General features: G+C 43.4%; 1 protein-coding gene across 1 annotated transcript in view; it reads right to left on the reverse strand.

The window, feature by feature from the left end:
- The window catches only part of FAM83B (family with sequence similarity 83 member B), a 74,329-nt gene that overhangs the window by 6,745 nt on the left and 49,701 nt on the right, over positions 1-17,883 (reverse strand). The window contains exons 3-4 of the mRNA XM_077308757.1: positions 7,293-7,457; positions 1,566-1,690 (exon numbers count right to left, since the gene is read on the reverse strand). Coding sequence (XP_077164872.1) covers positions 1,566-1,690; positions 7,293-7,457 — 290 coding nt within the window. The remainder of the gene's footprint in view (positions 1-1,565; positions 1,691-7,292; positions 7,458-17,883) is intronic.

A 17,883-nucleotide genomic window follows, 5' to 3' on the forward strand; every position in this document is an offset into this window, starting at 1 on the left:
GAGATAAATCTAATAATTTAACATTCTTATACACTATACTAGGAAATACTATATAACAGCTAATTTGGAGATACACAATCCTAAACATGATTAGATTGGCCAGGCATTTCAACATCCATCCATCCATCCATCCATCCATCCATCCATCCATCCATCCATCATATGGCAGGTGTGTAACATAGCCAGGAGATCCTAAGATTATCTGGCAGCCAGGAAAGACACCTTTGGAGGTGGTTTGCCACTGTCTGCTCCACATTACAGTCCTGATATTCCTTGGAGGTTGCCCTTCCAAGTGCTAGACAGGGCTGACCCTGCTCAGCTTCCGAGCTCTGATGGGATCGGGCTTGGCTGGCCTATCCAGGTTGAGATAATCTTTTCCATTCATTTTTGATATCATTTGTATTGGAGCCCCAAACTGTTATATTTTTATGATCTGACTTTGTTGTGTTAGTTAAGACATACTTTGTGCATGAATCTGAAGGTAGGAGAACATGATTTACCTTACCTCCTGTGTCTCCTGAATGTAACAAAAAAGAAGCAAATTAAGAATGATGGATTCATAATATTATTGCAAATGTAAATTATACAATGCACTTTTCCTTTCTCAGCTTTTGTCTCAAATAATCATAGTTACAAGGGTAACTGAATACAGGAATTTAAAATATGAATATTATAAATATGTTTATTCCCTCCAAATAATTAAGGATGTCCGTGAATGATTCCATATGGTGAGTGAATGAGCTGAGAAAACTCAGTACTGCTGCTGAACTGATGCTAGATATGTGGACCATATCAGTTCTTTCATGGCAAGTACCACGTTAACCATTGTTAGAGCCAGTTCGGTGTAGCGGTTAGGAGTGCGGACTTCTAATCTGGCATTCCAGGTTTGATTCTACGCTCCCCCACATGCATCCAGCTGGGCGACCTTGGGCTCGTTACAGCACTGATAAAACTGTTCTAACCAAGCAGTGATATCAGGGCTCTCTCAGCCTCATCCACCCCACAGGGTGTCTGTTGTGGGGAGAGGAATGGGAAGGCGACTGTAAGCCGCTTTGAGCCTCCTTCAGATAGGGAAAAGCGGCATATAAGAACCAACTCTTCTCCTTCTTAGTTTCCTAAGGTAGCAGTGCATGGTCTTATTTTATGCTATTTTATTGTTAACCACCTTGGGTATTATTTTATAATACGAAGGCTGTATATATGGGCATATTGTAACGAAATAGGGAAATACATACATGGACATAGTGAACTTTAGTAACAATTTACTTTAAGCATGCATAATTATTTACTGGATTCTGTTGTTTAACAGAGACTGGCCACATATTTTGGTTTAAAATGCAGTTTTAGATTCCAGGCTATTAACTATTCTCTACTCTTTGTGCTGGTACCTAAAGAATTATCTTACTCAAAAATAGAAACAAAGGTTTATATAAGTAGCTCAAACAGTAAGCAGTGAGTTTCAGTATTTTAAATTATATCAAAGAAAACATAAATGGTAATATATAAATTTGGCTATACATTTGAACTTTTAACAAATTAATTGTAAGGGTAACACATATTCTCACCTGTAAGTACCATACATTACTTTCTTACAGTCAACAAGAAGAAATTTTTGCTCCATTTTTCCATAAAATTTTGCCCCTGACTTGGTGAAATAATCTTGTCCTTTTACTGTACGCACTCTCATGTTCTGAAAAAGGTAACACATAATATGAAAAGGGTTTAAAATGACCAATATAACCAATTCTAAACAACTTTCTTCTCAGTCCTATGTTTGCTTACTAACTCTTAGACTTAATGAGAGCACTGGACTGAAGCTTTGGAGGAAGGTATTAATACATGTTGCAATTCTTATGACATGCACCAAGAAATCTAATTGTTCCGGTTCAGTCAACATTATCTGCATATACAAAAGGATTAGGCTGCAGTAGCCTGTCAGAGGAGGGATGTATCCAATGTCTAGATGGGCACAATGACAACACTTAACAATCTCTGACTTAATAACAGCTCCACCTGTCCAAAGGTAGCATCTAGATGGGTGATTCTCAACCAGGCTACTTCCATTGACCTGGGAGTAGCATTCTGGAAAAGGTGGCATAGCCTGAATGCCTACTCCTGCCTCAAACCACCTCCTTTCTCCCCCTTCAGTCCTCCTCAGGTGTGGCAGGGAGGCGTGGCCTCCTCAGGTGTGGCAGGGAGGCGTGGCCAGCTGACATTACTTTCAGATTGGTTCTGGGGCTCCTCAAATCCTGAAAAAGCCTAATATAGACAAACTGGGCACAACCTGTTTCTCTTTCCCACAACACTAAAAAGTGATCGGCCAGTTTGATACTGCTGACTACAATTTGGTTTCTGTGAATGCATTAGTAGAGCATTAGATTAAAACCAATGAATTACAAACATAATTAATTTAAATTTCTGTGTGTAGAATAGAAGGTTACTACACGTACATGAAACCTGCAGAGTAGAGGAGAACCATACCATCCAGCCCGGGTTTCCAGTCTCCGTACATTCAGTAAAAGATCTGAACATAGCCCTTCATGTGTACAAGTCTGATTGATGCCATTGACCATGGTAACATTCTGGAACTGGCTCTTTCTGGCATAAGATGTGGCAATGGGGCAACATGCTCCCGTAGCTTTATGCCTACATGGCTGACCAATTCTAAAATATGGTGTTAAGGGAACAACTCGGCTCCTCGGCATTTATAAAATTATATATAACATCTACATGCAACTGCTAAAACAAATCATCGAGAAATGTGGAGAAGGATTAGTCATCAGTATGCAACAATACCCAACAGGGTGCCCAATCAGGGAGCTAGTGGAGGTCCTCAGTCATTGTCTGACAACAGCAGTAAACTTATTGAAACGTTTATCTATTGTCCACTGGATTGTTTTATAGCTGCTATTTTATAGTCTGTAATTCCTTCTGATGGGTTTAGATTGTTGGTTTCTTATTTTTATTGCATTTTAATTTTATTATTCTAATGAAATTGCTGTAAAGTGTGGAAGAGATTTATTGAAGCAAATGCCTTCCTGGGCTAGAGTCCACTTTATGTTCCCAGCGGGCACTGAGTGCCCAGAGGCAACAGCACTGTGTGCTTTCAACCTGCTCACTCCATGGAAATGGCAGGCAGAATTACCTCGAGGATTCTGCTGTAGCTGCCATGGATCTCCTCCCCAAATCCTGGAGCGATTTCCAAGGCCATCCCTCCATAGATCCTTCCAAGTGTGGTACAGTGGTCAGACTATCAAACCAGAACACAGTGACCAAATTCAAATTCTGACTCTGCCATAAAAGCTCATTGGGTGACCTTGAGCTATTTATTTATCATTGGATTTCTAGCTCGGCACATAACAAACATTGTGCCCCCCCAAAAACCCTATTATAACTGAACACATAAAATTTAATCCAGCATGGCCAGGTGGCGATACCCCCCCCCCGTCTGATTCCCCCCCCCCTCTGATCCAAGCTTAGCTTGGGGAGGACTCATGATCTTACCTGTCCTGGCCTCAACCAAAGACCTGGCAGAAGAGCTCCATTTTGCAGGCCCTGCAGAACTGTGACAACACTGTCAGGGCCCTTAGGTCTCCACCAGGTCAGGGCCAGGACCAAAAAGGCTCTGGCCCTGGTTGTGGCCAGATGAACTTCCCATGGGCCAGGGATCTCCAGCCGATCAGCATCGACAGAGTGAAAAGCCTTGTGGGCGGCATAAGACGGCAAGTGGTCCCACAGATAAGTGGGGCCCAGACCACAAGTGGCCTTAAAGGTTAATACCAAAACCCTGAAATGGATTCAGGTCGCAACTAGCAACCAATGCCACTGCCTCAGCACTGGCTGGATATGGGCACTTCAAGATGCTGCACTCTGTACCAGCTGCTATTTCCAGGTCAAGGACAAGGGGAGGCCCACATGCAGTGAGTTACAGAAATCCAATCTAGACGTGACCATTGCATGAATCACTGTGGCCAAGCAGTCCGAGGGCAGGCAGGGCACTAGTAGCCTCACCTGGCATTGATGGAAAAACACTATGCGAGCTACTCCCATGACCTGGGCCTCTATCGACAGGGAGGCATCCAAGATCACTCCCAAATTTCTGGCTGAGGGTGAGATGTTAAGCTGCACCGCAGCCAAAGTGGGTAGGTGCACTTCCTGATTTGCTGCCTTCCTGCCCAGCCACATGGCCTCTCTCTTTGAAGGGTTGAGTTTCAGTTGACTCTGCTCCAACCGTCCAGTCATGGCTTCCAGACATCTGGCAAATGTATCGGGGGGTAGAGTCCAAGTGGCCGTTCATTAGGGGATAGAGCTGGGTGTATTCCACATATTGGTGACAATCCAGCCCACAACTCTGGACCAGCTGGGCTACAGAACATATAAAGATGTTAAACAATGTAGGGGAGAGTATTGCTCCCTGTAGAACTCCACAAGGGATTTCATAGGGGTGCAACAACTCCTCCCCCACTGCCATCCTCTGTGTCCGGTTCTGGAGATAGGATCACAACCACGGAAGGGCTGACCCCCAAATCCCATCCCCGGGATAATGCGTGGTCAGTCACATCAAACATGGCAAACAGATCGAGCATCACAAGTACTGCTGAACCACTCCAGTCCAACTGGCACCAGAGGTCATGCATCAAGGTGACCAGCATTGTCTCCACCCTGTCGCCCGGACAGAAGCCTGACTGGTATGGATTGAGCACCAAAGTGTCTTCCAAGTGCGCCAGGAGTTGGTCTATAGCAGCCCTTTCAACTACCTTATCCAGATACTCAAGATGCAAGCCTGGGCAGTAGATGACTGGGACCCGCTGGTCCAGCAATGTTTTTTTCAGTAAGGAATGAACCACTGTCCCTCTTCAGCACCTCTGGGAACTCCCCGGTAGACAGGGAGAGGTTGATAATATCTCTCAGAGGGCTTTCTATCTGCTAGTCCCTCAATTTGAGCAATCAAAACAGACAGGGGACAAGTGGTCGATCTCACCGACCCCAGCAACTTGCCCACTTTGATTTCCAAGAGCTGCCTGAAGCCATCAAATGTATCCCCCTGAGACAGCCCAGGGGCCTCCAGTTCCCTTTCTGTATTAAGCGTGGCAGGATGGTCCCGGTGAAGCAAAAGAATTTTATCTGCAAAAAAGCTTGCTAATGCCTCACAGCCTAATTCCAATTTGGTAGTATTTTGGCGCCCTTCCTTGAGGGCGTTAAGTGATCAAACTACACCAAATAATTGGGCCGGGTGAGAGCTTGCGGAGCAATAGATGTACCAGAAAACTCTCATTTAGCCACTTTCACCACCATTTCATATAGCTTCATATGCGTGTGATAGTGGGCTAGTGACTAAAATGTTGCTACCTAGAACAAATGGGACCAGTACAAGAATCAGTACAGGTATTTTGAACAGGAGAATAGTAGCACTTTCAATTCCAGCATATGCTTTTGTGAATCAGAGCTCATTTTATCACATGCATCTTTGCCAGAGAGCTTTGACTCACAAAAGTTTATGCTGAAATAAATTGTGTCAATCTTTTAAATAATACTGGACTCATGTTTTAGTGTTGCTATAACAAACTAACACTGTGACCAGTCTGGAATTATACCTGTTTTGCTTTTTTGAAAAAATATAACACAAGTTCCACGCTTCCACTTACACATCCTCAGGATGGGGTTTCAAGGTAAGGAGTGAGTGTATATGGGACCATTTAAAAAACCAAAGTTCTGGTCTTATGCACCCTTAACTGGGCACAATGACATTCCTGAGTAAACATACAGAGAGTAATTATTAATTGGGAGAAAACGCTGGAAACTAACTGCATCGATGATTGCTCAGAAAACATGATTCTCGTGGGCAATCTGTCCATCATAGCTATACACATATTGAAAGCTCCTTATTAGCTCTGTGGGCAGCAGCCACCAGAAGGAAGCAATGTACATATATGAAGCCAATACTCCACTACCCATCAATTATGTTTGGACCACTATTCTGAGGCCAGCAGCTTAAAAAACCTCCAGAAAAGACACAAGTGTTACCACATACCTATGCACACCATTCGTCTGTATCGAAGACTCATCTGAGCAAAGCTGTAAGCTTATGCATAAATACATCTCTTTGGGAATAAGCTCTAATGGTTTCAGTAGAATTAACTTCTGCAAGCCATGGAAAGGTTGGATAAGAAGTGAAATAAAGCAGAATGCAATCCTCCTCCTACTGAGCACTAGCCAGAGAGTTTAATGGAGCAAGATTTCAATGGTTGCCCTCCTTCATTACAAATCCAAAGAAGAATCAATCCGTTACTAACCTCAAACTAGAAGTAACAGCCCTTGAATGTTGTGTAAAGTATCACTGGTACAGCATGAGATGTGCTAAATTGGACTAACAGCCATAAAAATAAGTTTCTGAATTGTGACGGATCAGGCCATGCTTTCACTAAAGTATTAATAAGATCTATTATGATTTCTGGAAAATGCAAATTCTTCAGATGATTACAAGGAAATTATATGATGGATCTTGCTTTAATGTTCTACGAGTGTTAGAACGGGGGGGGGGGGCAGTCTTGCTGTTTTGTGACAGCCCTTCAACTCTCCCCTGTCTTCCAGGAGCATTATTTCGGAGAGGAGCTTTGCCAGAGGGGAAGTAGGAAAGTTGTACTTCTGGGCACAGGATTTAGACATGATAAAATTCTATGTCTCTTTCATATAACCATTTTTAATTCACAGTGGCATATACCACACAGAATAAAATTCAGGGGAAAAATTAAAGATGAAATATTATGCTATCAAAATCTGCCTCCACTGAATATCTTTTCTGAAATGACAGCCTCAATGATATACAGAAAAGCAGATTTCATAGCGTTAACATGTTGCATGGAGTGATATTCTGGAGAAAAAGAGACTTGGCAAATAATTCCATAAAAGGTTCTAGCCGTCAGACATTTTTACTAATTTACTAGTCCACACCAAACTGAATATTTTGAGAAGTCTCCCCCATATCAATGGGCCAAGAGAAGTAATTATAATTTTAAAACTGACAGAATGTTAGACTCCCAATTCCTATAAATGTCCCCATTCCTTCACCTTAGCTTTAAAAAAGTGCCAGCTTTATTCGCGTTTGCTAAGGCACCCTAGAAGCAAATGTTCTTTTCCAGAGTTAACAGCCAGTGGCTATGCAGGAAACTCTTCCTTGCTTCCACTGCTAGATATTCATTCTGCCCTGTTGTTCTACAATTAAAATTTCCATGAATTATTTGGGAACATATGAATAATAAAATTATACTGGTCCTGCGGACTAAATTACTTACCCTGAGCCTTTGTACTTGACAGCCCTGTTTCTCTGCCATCTTGAAAAAGTGGCTGAAGTTTGATTCATCTAGCAGAAGATATACGGAAATTCCTCTAGTAGAAGCATCTACAATTTCTTTGAAAATATCCACATCGGTAAATATATCCATAACTATGGCGATCACCTGTAAAAAGAAAGGATAGAAAAGAATGATGGGGGTGGCTGTTATAAGATGATAATATAGAATCTGAAACATAAACATTGTGTAATGTTGATCAATAATTTCTCCAACAAACCATGCTGGATTTCTCCATGTATTGAGCGTTTCATATATGTGTTCTCAGTCTTTAATTGGCTACCAACGTTTTCTTTAATGAGATCTACTTCTAAGTAATGAAAACTATCCCAACCTACCCAGCACCAACCCATGACCCCATAACCAAGTATTGTTCTGCCCCAGAAACAGTAAGAAGGAGACAAAAATAAAGCTAAGCTGCACAGAGAAGGCTCAAATGGAATGTGGGGGGGGGGGAGGGTTGTTTTACAAAAGCCTAGAGCAGATCTTTTTGAAACTACTAGGGGATGCGTGGACCACCTTTCTTCAGCCAGCAAGCTCCTGATAGCCTTTGAATTGTTTGTTAGAGGTCCCTGATTTATGCCATGATGATGTCATAAGAATCTTCAGTTTCCTGTAGCATAGACAGCATACTGAGGGATCACTAACACAATAAAGAAACTATAAGGTCCAAATGGAGGACCTTTGGGAAAGATACCTTTGTCAATCTGAAATCCTCATAATAATGCAACACAAGGTAAAATATATCTTTAAGGATGCTTTCTGAAAGATATAAATTGACACAGCAAGTTCTAGTGCTTCAGTATTTTTAATGTCTCTTTTCTTCCTTGAGTGAGATTTAAAGTTTCTCTCGTTTATTTTTAAGCCTACAGATCAGACTTATTTTTTTCAAATAGGAGACGATTGACCACAGTTCAGTCTCCAGTGTACTGGGCTACTAATATTTCTGGTGAGATTGATACAGTGTACCACTCTAGATTAATTTGAGAACTACCACCAGATAGCACGTTGTTGCATTTTTTATCTTGACTGAGCTACTGTTTGTGTATACCATTAGGGCACTGCAGGAGGGACGTTTGTGAATGGCTCTACCCACATGAGACCACAGTGTGAGTGAAGCAGAACCATATTGTCAAAGTTCAACAAAAAGTTGCAAAATACAGTCAAGCTTCTCCTTATTTGTCTGCATAATGGATGATCTCCTAAGGAATTTAGAGAAAGATCACAGCTTCACAACAATGAAGGGGGGATTTTCGCTGGCAATTCCCCATTTAAGGGGTCAAATGAGGACTCTCAGGTTTGGGAGGACATAGTACCAGCACATCTAAATAACAGTAATAACAATGTCTTTAAAAATTTAGAAAATTGTATTAGAAGGATGATAGTGATATCATAGGCTGCTTCTGCAGTGGGGCAGGAAATGGCACCCCTTTAGTAGAAGCAGCAGGCTGCAGAGTGGAGGGGTTCCTGAGCCCATGTCACATGACTGCTCTCCCTGCCTCTCCCGTTCTTTCCTTTTACAGACTATTGTGTATGTGCAGGGGTGCTAAGATGATCATCAGAATTATATGTTCCTTGACAGGCAACCTTTCTTTCCCCTTTCATAGTTAATTGGTGGCATTGCCTCACAGTTGGGGGGGGGGGGAGAAAGTGAAAGGGCTTAAAGCAGGGGTAGTCAAACTGCGGCCCTCCAGATGTCCATGGACTACAATTCCCAGGAGCCCCCTGCCAGCGAATGCTGGCAGGGGGCTCCTGGGAATTGTAGTCCATGGACATCTGGAGGGCCGCAGTTTGACTACCCCTGGCTTAAAGGATCATCTGCCCTTATCCCCCTATACAGCTGAGACAGCAGGATCCCTCCACTGGATGAATAAAAGGCTTTAAAGCATGGAAAGGTGGGAATGTGGAGTAATGGGGGCATTTGTTTCCTGTTGCTCTGGTTCAAAAGGAAAGGCCTCAGAAGCCAAACAAATCATTCCTGGAAACAGGACGATAGCATTGGGGGGGGGGGGGGGGAATCCACTGCACTTGTGAAGGTGGAGCCAAAGGACTGTGAGGAAGACACCACAGATACTATCTAATATGTGCTCATCATAATTTGGCAGCAGCATATAATTCAATAAAGAAATTCCACTTTTAGATAGCCCTCTTTAAGTATTTGAAAGGTTGTCATTTGGAGGAGGGTAGGATGCTATTCCCATTGGCTGCAGAGGAGAGGACACGCAGTAATGGGTTTAAACTAGAAGTACAATGATATAGGCTAGATAGCAGGAAAAAGTTTTTCACAGTCAGAGTAGTTCAGCAGTGGAATAGGCTGCCTAAGGAGGTGGTGAGCTCCCCCTCACTGGCAGTCTTCAAGCAAAGGTTGGAGACACACTTTTCTTGGATGCTTTAGGATGCTTAGGGCTGATCCTGCGTTGAGCAGGGGGTTGGACTAGATGGCCTGTATGGCCCCTTCCAACTCTATGATTCTGTGATTCTGTGATTCTCCCATTCCCTTCTTCTTAGCTGGGTGTTCTGTTCCTTCCACTTTCCATTCCTTCCTCTAGAGGCGTTTCCTCCTTCTGCTCTGTGCTCGTCTGAGACAGAGGTTTCAGAGCTTCCTGAAGCAGCAGCACGTACTAGCCTTGAGCTAGTCTTGTGCTAGCCTAGTTAAGGCAGTGAAGGGGGGAGGTGGAGACTGCTCTTCCCTCCCCTCCCACTGTCCCTCCCGGGCTTGCTGCGTCTCTTCCTGCCTCTACTTCTTCAGTTAAGTATTCTTGTCTCCCACCCCCACCCTCATGTCTAGTCTGGCAGGTTTTTTTTAAACCTGCATATAAGCCGAGGGAGACTTTTTCAGCTTTAAAAAAGGGCTGAAAAACTTGGCTTATATGTGAGTATATACGGTGAATCAAAGGGTCAAAGACATTGAGTGACAAGAAGACCTTTCAGTGTCACCTTTCAAGGTCAATTCATGTGCCCTTCCCTAGCAGACATAAACTAGTACCTGTTCCCTGTCTTTATCTGTTGGCAAAAAATAGTCACAGGAAGGCATAAACACTTACCCTACCGTCTGCTATTTTGTAAGGGAAATTTAATAACATCCCAGGGAGAAGAGATTTCGTCCCTGCAAGACTAAGTATTGGGAAATTATTAATCATATTTTTATAGACCCTTTGTGCTAAGATTATTGAACCTCTGATCAGAGGAATTAATGTTGAGGGCAGTGGACTAAACAGCGCTTTATGGAAGATAACACCCCCCATCATGATCCAAGTTGCAAAATATTGTGCAATTTTAATTAAGGTTAGACAACTTAGTATAAATTCTACCCTATAGTTTTTACCTTTCAGTTGATCTGTTTTATTCACTACTTATTTTTACTTCAAGTGTACTGGTTAGAGTTTCTTGTTATGGCTGGCAAATCCTTATCCATGGTTCCTCTATATATTTGTGAAACGGGGGTGGGGGTGGGGGTGGAATGTGTCCAGCTGTCCAACTTGGAATAGGGCCTGGCCCTGCAGCTCCCGCCCTCCGTCCCTGGACTCTAGCCTCTTTGCTCTCAGATGCACCTCAGTGCCGGGAGCCAGCAGCAGGTAAAAGGAGAGGGCCCTGGGCAAAGGGTCATAGTGAAGGGCCTGCTAATGAGGGCCTCCCACCCTACTAGGTTGGGCCTGCTAACGAGCTCTTTCCCAGGCCTGCTAACTAGCTGGCCAGCCTCCACCTGCCCCACTTGATCTGGCTGTGAGGTGCAGCCCTAAGCCACCTTAAGATACCTGACCGGGGGCCAGGGGAGGGGACCCTTTCAAGGCCTGTTCTTAGGAATGGGCTTTGAAGCTAGTGCTGTAATAAATATGAATTATGTAGCTACAAGATCAGTGCAATTATCACATGATAGGCTTATCAACTGGCATTTTCTTTAAGGTAGTGCTGACCTTTTTATTAATTTTGCACTGTCAGGTTATACTGTCAGGTATTCAAACCTCTACTTTGCCATGGAAGTATAATGGGTGACCTTGGGCCAATCACTGACACTGTATAACTCAGTGGTTCCCTTTTCAGGCTGCCACCCTCTTCCTGGAGTTAGGTGTACTGCATTTTTAAAACACACTATATTGCCTACATTTCTTTTTTGGTTGTTGTGCAGTGGCTATATTTTAGATTGAGAGAGAGGGGGCAATGGGAAATCCCATGGCCAGGAGCAAGCAGGAGAAGGCTTTTCCAGCCTCCCAAAGATGAAGACTTTTTGGGAAGGACTGCCAACCCTGGGTGAAGAAATTCCTGGACACCTGGGGTGGAATCTGAGTAGAACAGAGTCTGAGGAGAAGGAGCTCAGAGAAAATATGATCCCATCCAGCTCACATTCTGAAGCTGTTATTTTCTTCAGCTAGCTAAGAAGGCTTAGCCCTGGTTTGTACTAGGATGGGAGACCAACAAGGAAGTCTAGGGGTCACTACCACCCAGAGGCAGGCAATGCCAGGCCACCTTGGCACCTCTCACTAGGAAAACTCAGCCGCAGCAGGAAGAGTGAGACTGCTGTCCCTCTGCTCTATGTGACAGCCCTTCGAGTCCTTGAAGACGGCTATCATATCACTTCGTCATCTCCAGGCTAAGCAGACTGATTTCTCTCAGCCTTTCCTCATACGTCTTGGTCTCCAAACCCCTCACCATTTTTGTTGCCCTTTTCTGGCAAACTCGTTTACATCCTTCTTCAATTGTGGTGCCCAAAACTGAATGCAGTATTCTAAGTGAGGTCTAACCAGAGCAGAGGAAAGCGGTACCATCACCTCGTGTAATCTGCCCACTATTCTTCTTTTGATACAGCCCAAAATCCCATTTGCCTTTTTAGCCACCAAGTCAAAATACTGACTCATGTTTAGTGCATAGTCTACTAAAACCCCTATATCCTTTTCACACATACTACTGCCAAGACAGGTCTCCCCTGTCCTATAATGATGCATTTCATTTTTCCTGCCTAAATGCAGAACTTTAAATTTTTCACGATTGAAATTCATTTTAGCCCAGTTTTCCAGTCTGTCAGAATCATTCTGCATACTGATTCTGTCTTCTGCTGTGTGTGCTACTCCTCCCAGTTTAGTGTCATCTGCAAATTTAATAGGCAACCCCTCTAGTCCTTCATCCAAATCATTTATGAATATGTTGAACAACACAGGGACCAGGACTGATCCCTGGGGCACTCTACTTGTCACTCCTCTCCAAGAGGGTGACGAACCATTAACAGGCACCTTTTGGGTGCAATCTGTCAACCAGTTATCGATCCACCTGACTGTAATAGGATCCATACTGGGTTTTTCCAACTTGTATGTAGATGGGCGTAAATTGCTACACAGAAGCACATAACGGCATCTCCCATTGCTGTTCTTCACAATGTATTTGCTGTACTTTTCACTGACCTCGGGGAATGTGCTATGTACTTAGTGGTCTGCAATAAATAATTGCTATTTAGATTGCTGTTTCCCTCCCCCACAATTTAAACACTTAAAAATAGGATAATTACCAACAACAACAAAATACAGGGTTGAAAGTTTTTACTTGTTGACTGTGTATCAATCATGAGTCACAATTACCAGGTAACAAATGAACTCTAAAACCTTGCAACAGTACATGAGTAATGGTCAAATACTGCATGCTCACTCATGCACATCACCAACGCAAAGCTGCTGACTTCATAATCTTACCGTCAAAAGGGTATGAAAGTTTCAGTTAAACAATGCATAGAATAACTCCCTGTGAATGTCTATCAATAACAAAATAAACTGCTTAGAAGTGGGGTGGAATCCAAAGCCTTGTTTTTGTATTTGCAGCTTTCCAGACAAGTCTCTCACTGTACATCCCTAAGTATATTTTCCTGGGAGTAAATCTCATTATAGAATTTTGTGTTGTGGGTTGCTTTAGGATGCTCTGGGCTGATCCTGCGTTGAGCAGGGGGCCGGACTAGATGGCCTTTGTAGCCCCTTCCAACTCTATGATTCTATGATTCTATATATTAAAGTACTAGAAAGGGCGGGGGAATATTCTTGACAAATAAGATTGCCCTAAGGAAATATTCTGTTGTTATTATTATTATTTATTACATTTGTTACCCATCCTTTCTCTTTGGGCTCAGGGAAGGGTACATTATAATAAAATGCACAGAAGAATAAAATATAAGTAAATACAGTATATAATCAATAATAAAAATATCAAACATCTAAACATTATTAATTATTTATTTTGAAATCACAATGGCAAGGAAGGACAGGGGGTAGAGAAGAGTTACCAGTTCCAGTTGGTATATAATTGGGGTTTTGCTAGGGAGGCCAGTTAAATTCAGTGGGTTTTTTTTTAGACTGACCACAGACCTGGAACCATTCTTGTGGAACCATTCAAGGTCCTGCCAGGCTCCCATCTCATTTGGAAGAGTGTTCCACCTGGTCAGTCTGATCTCCTTGGGATCAAGAACCCTAATCAAACTCTATCCCTATCATTTGCATAACAGGGAAGTAAGAGTAGGATGGGTATGTTCAGTTTTTATTGCTGTTGTTCTTATTATCATTATTGTTATTATCAATAACAACTCATTTATTACTTGCCCTCTCACTGACAGCTCATCAGCAACTAGTTTTATGGCATGCCCAATATGAGTAGCTATCAGAAGACTGAATTTAGTCCAGCAATGGATCCCTCACTGATACTGACAGTTTGTCATAACTTCTGTTTGGGTGCATAAGCATATTACTACAGATGTGTGGAGGTCTATGTACGCTGAGAGGGAAAATGCTCAGTTTCAGTGTGAACGATATACATGGATGTCCAACACCAGTAAAATCAAGAATACCTGCAATATTACCATCCGGTAGGGCATATTGGACTTCATTGCATTTATGGTGGTGGGAATTTAATTGTTACAAGATATTTGTTGTTGGATCTTCAGCCCACAATTGTGACTTCTCTTAACTACACTTTACCAAGCTCATGAGCTACTACTGACCTATTGTGTTGTATGACAGCCTGGATTTTACCCCTTTGTTACCTGAGCTTCTAGTCACTTTACCTTTGAAAGCCACCCTTTTCACCAAAGGTATGGATGGATATCAATCGTGATTCCCACCTTGTCCTTTGCTGGGAAAGTTTCCCTGTAGTGCATTTCTACATGGGGCCTCAGCCATGTTTTGTGCTATAGACTACCAAGGAAACGGCAACTTGCCTCCTTTACAAGAACATTCAGGCTACCAGGTCTCTCTCTCCACCATCCCAACTCTGCACAGGATTGCACTGTAAATCTCATGCATACAATGACTGCTGTCGTAAATGTTACAGAACTGCATAAAGCTCTTAATATCATTAGGCAGTTACTGTCCACATAGAGAAAAGAACAGAAGGAATGGATAAACCAAAGGGCATTATGGAAAGGGCACAATGCTTATAAAAAGTCCCTAAAGAGAAATTCAAATACAGCTGCAGAGTATCATTAAGTCCTGAAGAAATAATTCAGCTTTAGCAAGTGAACCTGTCAAGAAGAAACTCAGTCAGATTCTTTTCAAGCAGTTTAATTGCTCACTTGTCAGATGACACAAGTAACCAGCTTATGTAAAAATACTGAGACATTTCTAGTCTAGTTTTTTTTTTTTTGTGAACAAGAGAGCCAAGTCTTCCAGACAGGAATTTAAAAATCCAATATGAAGAGATATTTCAAAAGGCATTAAAAGAGGTATTGACTTGCGCATTCCAAAAACTGCTACTATCTAGGCCAGGCATCTTGATGGCCCTGGAAGGGTTTCCTGAATGGGTGGGAGTTAATTAATTTCTTATATATCTTAAAAAATTATAAAACATGTATTGGGTCAACCTACCTATTCGTCCAAGATCACCAATGATGGGTCTGAACACGGTGGGAAGTGGAGGGGCCCTTGGTGGCTGTGTACATAGCTATGTTTCCCAACCATATTCTGCCCAACTGTGCCACTTCTGAGGTTTCTCGAAGCCTGAAGAATGTTTCAAGGGTCTCAATGGTAAAAAGGTGAAAAGGCTGATCTACATTTTATAAATAGAACTAGATATTAAGGCTGCTATACCCAAAATACAGCGGCCGCTAGCGGGGTGGGTAGATGGATGGGCAGAAGGGAGGGAGGGAGGGAGGGAGGGAGGAAGGAAGGAAGGAAGGACGAAGTGAATGCTGGGTGGAACGAATGTAGGAAGGCAGGTAGGTAGGTGCCATTAAAGGGGAGGGTGCAGGGGTGAGAGGAAGGGGGGAAGGTAATATTTGGGGAGGCCCAGGTAGCGATGGGTGGATAAGAGTGGGGGTTTGGAAAGGGTGGGTGGCTGGGTTGGGTGGGGGCAGGAAAGTGGTGGCAGAGGAGAACAGTGAGGTGGGGGGCGGCCTGGGAAGCTCGCGCTGGGGAGAAGGGTGGCTGGGAATGCCGCAGCAGAGGAGAGCGGCAAGGGGGGGTGGGCTGGGAAGCTTGCGCTGGCAAGAAGGGTGGGTGGAAATGCAGCGGCGGAGGAGAGCGGCGAGGGGGGTTGTGCTGGGAAGCTCGCAGTGGGGAGAAGGGTGGGCGGGAACGCGGTGGAGGAGGTGAGCGGCGATGGGGGGTGGCCTGGGAAGCTTGCACTGGGGAGAAGGGTGGGCGGGAAAGTGGCGCCGGAGGAGAGCAGCAATGGGGGGGCGGCCTGGGAAGAGCATGCACGGGAGAAGGTAGGGCGGGCGGCTGCCTACCTGCCTTGTCGGCGCCAGCCGATTGGGCCCTCCGTTTGTCAGTCGGGGGGGCAAGGGGCCAATCATTGCCCCCCCATCCTGGACCGAGACCTCCCCCACAGCCCTTAGTTTAGTGTAAAGATGTTCCTTAAAAGATTAATTAAACTACTTATTGCTCATCTTCCAATTCAAGCTTTAAAAAAAAAAATCCAAACATACCAATCCCCTACCCAGGGCTGGCCAACTCGGGCTTCAGTGAATGCCGAGGTGGCCGAACTGCTCACCCCTAGGGGGAGGGGAAGCAGCAGCCTCACAGAAAATGAGGAGAGGAAAGTAAATCCAAGAGACAAATCTCTGCTCATAGAAATGTGGGCTTTTGGAGCGCATTCACTTTAAAACAGATCCCAAAATGTATAGCACTAAATATCAAAATGGAAATCAAAATAACATGTAGATTACTTTCTTTAATTCAGGGTCACTGGGGATAAAAAGCCCAGTGCAGATTCACCCCTGGTCTCTGCAATGTTGCATGCACACATCATTTCTTTTAAGTTGGGCAACCATCTCAATGCATTCAAGAAAAGCAAATGAGCAAATCAGGCACCAAGGATTTGGGTGAATTCTCTGCGTCCCTTACTGTATATTAGCCGAGCATGAAAGCCTCTTCTCATGTTCCATCTGTGGTGATGGAGCTGATGGTCCAAACTCTTGTTCCCCACCATGGGGTTTATGTCTGAGGAGCTCATAGAATCATAGAGTTGGAAGGGGCCATACAGGCCATCTAGTCCAACCCCCTGCTCAACGCAGGATCAGCCCTAACCATCCTGAAGCATCCAAGAAAAGTGTGTATCCAGCCTTTGCTTGAAGACTGCCAGTGAGGGGGAGCTCACCACCTCCTTAGGCAGCTTATTCCACTGCTGAACTACTCTGACTGTGAAATTTTTTTCCTGATATCTAGCCTATATCGTTGTACTTGTAGTTTAAACCCATTACTGAGTGTCCTTTCCTCTGCAGCCAATGGGAACAGTATCCTTCCCTCCTCCAAATGAAAACCTTTCAAATACTTAAAGACTTCAAATACATAGCTCATGCTATGGTTCCTCCCTGCATCAGTACTGCATCATCTTGTGGGAAGGTCATTTCTCCCTTCTAGTTTGTGTCTAGTACAGAAACATGAGATATTGCATTGCAAACATCAATCAGCACTGCCTGAAATATTTCCCAGTTAAAAAAAAGAAAAAAAAAAGTTTATTGTCAGCTGCTCCATAAGGAAGAAAGGTGGCTAATGTGGGTTTTAAATGAATAAAAAGAAAATCTATAGACTCCATAGAGCAAGATTACTCAACCAGGATTTCATGAGACACCAGGTTTTGCAATAGATCTGAAAAAGTTTCATTGATTAGGTGGGAGTTAAAAAAAGTTTTTAAAAAATCAAACATTTATCATAATATGACCATATACGGTTATGTTGACCTCCGTTTTCCCAAAAAAATGGCCAATTATGTGCTTGGAGGGGATGGGAAAGAGGGGCCCTGGCCATACAAAACCTTGTTAGCCAAGGCCCATCAATTGTAGTAGCAACTAGAGCCCAGAGAGGTAAGTACTTCCATTTTAACTTAACTGATAAAATTACCAATTTTCTGAAATGGGAACCAAGAGTGCAGAATTTCTGAGGTCTACCCTAAATATAGATTGAGAGATATTCAGCATCTTTCCCCCATACCTCCAACTAGCTTTAAAAGAATAAAAATAAAACAAAAAAAAATAAAACATTTCTCAAACACCTTTTAGCAAGTAGCTACTCATCAAGAAGCCAAAACAAACCATTTCTCACATTGGTGGCAGCAGGAGGAGACTGAA

Source organism: Paroedura picta, chromosome 1 (assembly GCF_049243985.1).
Source record: "Paroedura picta isolate Pp20150507F chromosome 1, Ppicta_v3.0, whole genome shotgun sequence".
NCBI classification, from domain to species: domain Eukaryota; kingdom Metazoa; phylum Chordata; class Lepidosauria; order Squamata; family Gekkonidae; genus Paroedura; species Paroedura picta.